Here is an 8,051-nt window from a genome sequence, read left to right as displayed (position 1 = left end):
AGGTTCCTTGGCACATGCCTGTAACCCCAGCTACTCAGGCTGAGGCAGGATTACAAGTTTGGAAGTCAGCCTGGGCAATTTAACAGGACTCTGTCTCCAAATAAAATAAAAAGGACTGAGAATATATCTCAGTGAGTGTTTTCCTAGCATTCACCAAAACCCTGGATTCCAATCCCCAGTACCTTAAAAAATAAATGAATAAACTGGGCATGGTGGTGCATACTTGTAATCCCAGCATTTGTGAGGCTGAGACCAGAGAATCACAGGTTCGTGGACAGCCTCAGCTACTTAATGAGACCCTTTGCAACTCAGTGAGGCCCTGTTCCAAAATACAGAATAAAAAATAGAGGTGGGGAGCTGGGCGTGGTGGCTCATGCTTGTTAATCCCCATACTTGGGAGACTGAGACAGGAGGATCGTGCAAGTTCGAAGCCAGCCTCAGCTGGCTTAAGAGACACTGTTTCCAAACAGGGAGTTTCCAAACAGGTCTGGGGGTTTAGCCCGGAGGTAGAAGGCCCCTGGGTTCCATTCCCAGTACCACTGGAAAAAAATAATAGAGGTGGGGGTATAGCTCAGAGGTAGAATGCCCCTGGGCTCATCCCCAGTACTGCAAAAGAAAGAAAGAAAGAGTGAAAGAAAAAAGGAATAAAAGAAAGAAAGAGGGAGGGAGGGAGGGAAGGAAGGAAGGAAAGAAAAAATTGGGTTGGAGGGGTTAGCTTGAAGGTAGAATGCCTCTGGGTTCAATCCCCAGTACCAATGAATGAATGAATGAATGAATGAATGAATGAGTGAGTGAAATTGGACATGGTGATGAATGCCTGTAACCCCAGTACTTGGGAAGCTGAGATAGTAGGATCACAGGTTTAAGACCAGCCTCAGCAACTTAAGAGACCCTGTTTCAAAAAAGATAAATAAAATAGGACTGACGGTATAACTCAGAGGTAGAGTGCCAGCCAGGTATGGTGGCACATGCTTTTAATTTCAGTACTGTGAACGTAGAGACAGGAGGATCACAGATTCAAAGCCAGCCTTGGCAACTTAGCAAGGCCCTACACAATTGAGTCTTAAGACCCTGTTTCCAAATAAAAAATAAAATCGGGTCCAGACATGGTGACACATGCTTGTAATCCCAGCACTTGGGAGGCTGAGACAGGAGAATTATGGTTCACAGACAGCCTCAACTACTTAGTGAGGCTCTCAGCAACTTAATGAGACTCTGTTTCCAAATAAAATATAAAATAGGTATGAGAGTATAGCCTGGGGGTAGAAAGCCCCTGGGTTCCATCTCCAGTACCACAAAAAATATATACTTTCTAAAATTCTCAAGGTAGAAAGTAATACCATGGAGTTATTTTGCCTATTGGTTTTGTCTATTTGTCTACAATTTTATTGGACTCCCTAAAAATAAAGCCATGTCTTCCCCAGCCGATGGTGCTGGCAAACCCAGGGCTTCGCACATGCTAGACAAACCTTCTGCCACTGAGGTATCTCCCCAATCTTAAACCATGTCTTTATAGTTTATCATTATATCTCCAGCTCTTAGCAGGTACTCAATAAGCACTTATGAAGTAACTGGGCATGGTGGCATACATAATTCAATACTTGGGAGACTGAAACAGGAGAATTACAGATTCACAGTCAGCTACAGCTACTTAGTGAGGCCCTCTGCAATTTACTGAAACTCTGCTTCAAAATAAAGTATGAGAGCCAGGTGTGGTGGTGCGCGCTTATAATCCCAATACTTTGGAGGCTGAGACAGGAGGATCATGGTTCACAGATAGCTTCAGCTACTCAGGCCCTTTGCAACTCTGTGAGACCCTGTTTCCAAATAAAGAATAAAAAATTGGGCTGGGGGTGTAGCTAGGAGGTAGAATGCCCCTGGGTTCAACCCCCAGTACCACACACAAAAAAAATAAAGATAAAAATTTTTCAAGCCAGGCGTGGTGGCGCACGCTTGTAATCCCCGCGCTTGGGAGGCTGAGATAGGAGGATTGCACTGGTTTGGAGCCAGCCTTGCCGGCTTAAGAGACCCTGTTTCCAAATAAAAAACATAGGTCTGGGAGTGTAGCTGGGAGGTAGAAGGGCTTCCAGGAACCCCAGTACCCAAAAAAAATTTTTTTCAAAATAAAGGATAAGCCAGGTATGGTGGCACACACTTGTAATCTCAGTACTTGGGAGGCTAGGACAGGAGGATTGCAAATTCACAGCTAGCCTCAGCTACTTAGTGAGGTCATCCACAACATAGTGAGACCCTGTTTCAAAATAAAGAACAAGCCGGGCGTGGTGGCGCACGCTTGTAATCCCAGCATTCGGGAGGCTGAGACCTGGAGGATCACGGTTTGCGGACAGCCTCAGCTACTTAGTGAGGCCCTCTGCAACTCAGTGAGACCCGGTTTCAAAATGAATAAAGCTGGGCGTGGTGGTGCACGCTTTTAATCCCTGCGCTTGGGAGGCTGAGACAGGAGGATCACACAGGTTCAAAGCCAGCCTCAGCTACTGAGTGAGGCTCTCAGCAACTTAGTGAGACCCTGTTTCCAAATAAAATAGAAAAAAGTCTGGGAGTATAGCCTGGAGGTAGAAAGCCTCTAAGTTCCACCCCTAGTACCACCAAAAAAATAAATAAATAAAAATAAAGAATAAAAAAAATCGGACAGGGGGTATAGCTCGGAGGTCAAATGCCCCTGGGTTCTATCCCCAGACCCGCAAAAAGAAAAAAAGAAAAAAGAACAAAAAACAGGAGTGGGGGTGTAGCTCAGAGGTAGAATGCCTCTGGGTTCAATCCCCAGTTCTGAGAGAAAAAAAAAAAACAACACTAAAGAATGAGTGAATGATCAGAAGCCTTATTTTTCATATATATATAAAAATATATATACTATTTTCAATATTAGTTCTTAATGAATAATAGAATATTTTGATAATCTTAAACCAGGATTTATCCATTTTTCAGCTAAAATCTCAACATTTGAAAGCAAATAAGCATCAAATATATGAGCATTTCCCATGTATACACTCAATAGGGTGTCGCATGTAATAAACAATGTTAAATCATAAATCATCACTGTCAATACCATTTTCAGATTCTATAGCTTTCTTCATACAGAGTTTACAATAATACTTTGTATGTCTAAATCAGGTGTGCGAGAAAGAACTATACTGCATGGACTGGGCAGTTAAAATGATGCAGAAAGTCTGCAAAGCCTTTAGCACGGCGATGGAAAGAAGTAACTTCGTGCAGAGCGTGGCCAACGCGTTTGCCTGTGTGACGATGGAAATGCTGCAGTCAGTTATGTCTGGTGAGTAGGAGCGCAGACGATGCACGGTGCTAGTAAAGTGTATTCTAGTCTCCACTTAACACAGGGCTCGTCCTGAGGGGACAGTTATTTCTAAACTAACAATAGAAGGAGAATTTTTGTTTGTTTTTCCATGAGCTATTTTTAGTTCCTGGCTTTGTCAGTTTTACAATTTGGAACCAGGCATGGTGGCACACACCTGTAATTCCAGTTCTTAAAGGCTGAGACAGGAGGATTACAGGTTCAAAGACAGCCTCAGAAAGTAGTGAAACTCTCATCGACCTAGTGAGACCCTGTTCCAAAATAATAATAATTATAAAAAAGAACTGGGAGTATAGCTTGGAGGTAGAATGTTCCTGGGTACAATCACCAGTACCAAAAATAAAATAAAATTAGGTGTTGGTTTCAATAGAGAATGTGAAACTGAAGAGTCAACTCTTCAACTTCAATTATGCACAACAAAATTTTTAATTTACTCACATGCCAACTATCATAATCCTTATAATAATACTTTATATCTATATCATTTTCTTTTTGTTTTGGTGATAATGAACATTGAACCCAGGGGCATTCTACCTCCAAGCTCCACCCTCAACTCATTTTTTTTTTTTTTTTTTTTTTGCGGGTCTGGGGATAGAACCCAGGGGCATTCAATCTACAAGGTACACCTTCTGCCCTATTTTTTTTATTCTTAATTTTGAAACCGCTACTAAGTTGCGGAGGGCCTCACCAAGTAGCTCAGGCTGTCCATGAACTGTAATCCTCTGGTCTCAGCCTCCTAAATGCTGGGATTACAAGCATGCACCACCATGCCCAGCTTATTTTTTGTTTTGAAATAGGGTCTCATTAGGTTACTGAGAGTCTCGCTAAGTTGCTGAGGCTGGTCTCAAACCTGTGATCCTCCTGTCTCAGCATTCCAACTACTGGGATTACAAGTATGCACTACCATGCCTGACTTTATAGTTTTGTTTTTGTTTTTTGTGGAACTGGAGGTGGAACCTAGGGGCTTTCTACCTCTGAGCTACACTCCCAGACCTATTTTATGTTTTGTTTGGAAACAGGGTCTCATTAAGTACCTAAGGCTGGCTTCGAACCTATGCAATCCTCTTGTCTTAGTCTCCCAAGTGCTGGGATTACAAGCATGTGCCACCACGCCCAAATCAATGAATATTACTTTATGTTCTTTAGGTGGTTGACATGATAGTTAATCCTGTTTTACACATGAGAAAAATAAGGCTTTGTGAAATTACCTGACTTGGTTAAGGTCACAAAATTAGATATAGTAATGCGTGGACCAGCATCCTATTCCTCTGATTTATAACTCAGTAGTCTATTTGTATAATTACATGATTTTAAAGGTTAATATCTGGCTTAGTAAAGGTCAGTAACAGAAAGTCTTCTATTTAAATATTATTAGAAAAGCTGGGCATGGTGGCGCATGCTTGTAATCCCCGCGCTTGAGAGGCTGAGACAGGAGGCTCGCACAAGTTTGAAGCCAGCCTCAGCTACTTAGTGAAGCTCTCAGCAACTTAGTGAGACCCTGTTTCCAAATAAAATATAAAATAGGTCTGGGAGTATAGCTCGGAGGTAGAAAGCCTCTGGGTTCCACCCCCAGTACCACCAAAAATTTAAATAAATAAATAAATAAATAAATAAATAAATAAATATTATTAGAAATCTGGGTAACTGGGCGTGGTGGCACACACTTGTAATCTCAGCATTCTGGAGGCTGAGACCAGAGGATCGTGGTTCACAGATAGCCTCAGCTACTTAGTGAGGCCCTCCACAACTCAGTGAGACCCCATTTCAAAATAAAGAATAAAAAATAGGGCAGGGGGTGTAGCTCAGAGGTCAAATGCCCCTGGGTTCCATCCCCAGATCCACAAAAAAAAAAGAAAAAGAAAAAGAAAAAAGAAAAAAAGCCAGGCATGGTGGCACATGCTTGTAATCCCCGCACTCAGGAGGCTGAGACAGAAGTAATGCACAGGTTCGAAGCCAGCCTCAGCTACTTAGTGAGGCTCTAAGCGACTTAGTGAGACCCTGTTTCCAAATAAAATGTAAAATAGGTCTGGGAGTATAGCCCGGAGGTAAAAAAAAAAGCCCCTGGGTTCCATCCTAGTACCACAATAAATAAATATTATTAGAAATAATTGAAGTTGGGTGTGGTGGGGCACACTCATAATTCCAACATTTGGGAGGCTGAGACAGGAGGATCACAGTTCACGAACACCCTCAGCTACTTAGTGAGGCCCTCTGCAACTCAGTGAGACCCGGTTTCAAAATAAAGAATAAAAAATAGGTCAGGGGTGTAGCTTGGAGATCGAATGCCCCTGGGTTCCATCCCCAGACCCGCAAAGAAAGAAAGAAAGAAAAGAAAAGAAAGAAAGAAAGAAAGAAAGAAAGAAAGAAAGAAAGAAAGAAAGAAAGGAAGGAAGAAAGAAAGAAAGAAAGAAAGAAAGAAAGAAAGAAAGAAAGAAAGAAAATTGAAGCTGGGCATGGTGGCATACACTTGTAATCCCTGACTTCAGGAGGCTGAGACCGGAGGATCGAGGTTCACAGATAGCCTCAGCTACTTAGTGAGGCCCTCTGCAATTTAGTGAAACCCTGTTTCAAAATAAAAGAATAAAAAATAGGGTTGGAGGTGTAGCTTGGAGGTCAAATGCCCCTGGGTTCCATCCCTAAATTCGCAAAAAGAAGAAAAAAAAAGAAATTATTGAGTCAGGAGTGGTGGCACATGCCTGTTAATCCAAGTGCCTGAAAGGCTGAGACAAGAGGATTGCAGGTTTGAGGATAGCCTCAGAAATTTAGTGAGGCTTTCAGCAACTTAGCAAGACCCTGTTTCCAAATAAAAAATAAAACAGGGCTGCAGGTATAGCTTGGAGGCAGAATGCCCTGGTTTCTACCTCTGCTACCACAAGCACACACACACAAGAATTGAAACATCTTATGTTTCTAAATCATCATATATTTTATTGTATTTTTTTTTTTTTTGGTACTGGGGTTCCTTGAAGCCCTACAACCTCCAGGCTATACTCCCAGACCTATTTTATACTTTTTTATTTTTGGAAACAGGGTCTCTTAAGCCAGCACAGCTGGCTTCAAACCTGCGCGATCCTCCTGTCTCCGCCTACCAAGCATGGGGATTACAAGTATGCACCACCACGCCCGGCTAAATCATATATTTTATTTATTTTATTTTTATTTTTTGGTGGTACTGGGGGTGGAACCTAGAGGCTTTCTACCTCCAGGCTATACTCCCAGACCTTTTTTTTTTTTTTTTTTTTGGAAACAGGGTCTCACTAAGTTGCTGAAAGCCTCACTAAGTAGCTGAGGCTGGCTTCGAACCCGTGCGATCCTCCTGTCTCAGCCTCCCAAGTGCAGGGATTGCAAGTGTGTGCCACCACACCCGGCTTTAAAATTTTATTTTATATTATATATATATATATTTTTTTTTCCAGATCAAGTCACTTTATTGAAGGGCTCGAGGCAGGGAAGAGGGTGTGAGGAAGTGCCACAGTGCAGTAAGCTCCGCTGTCCTCGGCAGGCCCAGATCTGCCATCTCCGAAAGCTAAATCATATATTTAAAAAAAAAATCTGTGTGTGATACTAGGGATTGAACCCAATGGCATTCTACCTCCAAGCTATACCCCCAGCCTATTTTTTTCTTCTTTATTTTGAAACAGGTTCTAACTAAATTGCAGAGGGTCTTACTAAGTAGCTGAGTCTGGCCATGAACCCGGATTCTCCTGTCTCAGCCTTCCAAGTACTCAAGTACTGGGATTACAAGTGTGCACCACCATGCTTGGATATATATAATTTTTTTTTCCCCATACTGGGGATGGAACCCAGGGGCATTCTATCTCCGAGCTACACCCCCAGCCCTATTTTTTATTCTTTATTTTGAAACAGGGTCTCACTGAGTTGCAAAGGGTCTCACTAAGTAGCTGAAGCTGTCCTCGAACCATGATCCTCCTGTCTTAGCCTCTCAAATACTGGGATTACAAGTGTGCACTACCATGCCTGGCTCTATTTAATTTCTTTCTTTCTTTCTTTCTTTCTTTTTTTTTTTTTTTTTTTTTTTTTTTGGTGGTACTGGGGTTCCTGGAAGCCATTCTACCTCTGGGCTACACTCCCAGACTTTTTTTATATTTGGAAACAGGGTCTCTTAAGCCAGCGAGGTTTAAGAGAACCTGCGCAGTTCTTCCTGTCTCCGCCTCCCAAGCACGGGGATTACAAGCGTGCACCACCACGCCTGGCGCTTATATTTAAATTTTTAACTGACATTTTCTTTTCACTACTGTCTGTTTCTCTGTATGGCATATAGGAGATCGTGATGAAGATGATAGAGACTTTCTGAATTTGTTCCATCTTGTACATGCTCAGGCTAACTTTCACAAGGAGGTCTTGTATTTGACCATGAATACCATCTCTCCCTAAATACTCAAAAGCCTTGCATGTAAAGAATACGTCGCTGAACTAACACTTGGAAGACTGCTACCTCTACTTTTTCACTCCCAAAAGAATAGCATCTATGGGGCTTTTTATCGTCTAAGGAAACTAGGAATATAAAAGCTGCACAGGATTTTAGCAGCAACTGCTTACACCATTATTAATATAAGAATAACAAGTAAACCCAGGAATATGTTGTGATTTCTCTAGAAAACAAGTTCTGCTACTCCAGTATTTGGTAAGGCAAACACCAAACCAAAATGAAATGTTAACTGTCCGAGAATCTGGGGCCGGTCCATCTTGTTTGGATTTT

The 8,051-nt window shown here is 42.1% G+C and overlaps 1 protein-coding gene across 1 annotated transcript in view; it reads left to right on the top strand.

The window, feature by feature from the left end:
• Positions 1 to 7,726, top strand: part of FBXO47 (F-box protein 47) — a gene marked incomplete at its 3' end in the record, with an annotated part of 44,115 nt that extends 36,389 nt beyond the window's left edge. The window contains exons 7-8 of the mRNA XM_080714051.1: positions 3,133 to 3,292; positions 7,614 to 7,726. Of these exons, the coding sequence (XP_080570177.1) occupies positions 3,133 to 3,292; positions 7,614 to 7,726 (273 nt within the window). The remainder of the gene's footprint in view (positions 1 to 3,132; positions 3,293 to 7,613) is intronic.
• Positions 7,727 to 8,051: the final 325 nt, after the last annotated feature.

Source organism: Muscardinus avellanarius, assembly GCF_963383645.1.
Source record: "Muscardinus avellanarius genome assembly, chromosome: 16".
Lineage (NCBI taxonomy): Eukaryota > Metazoa > Chordata > Mammalia > Rodentia > Gliridae > Muscardinus > Muscardinus avellanarius.
The sequence above is the reverse complement of the archived record's forward strand: the minus strand, read 5'-3'. Positions and strand labels throughout refer to the sequence as shown.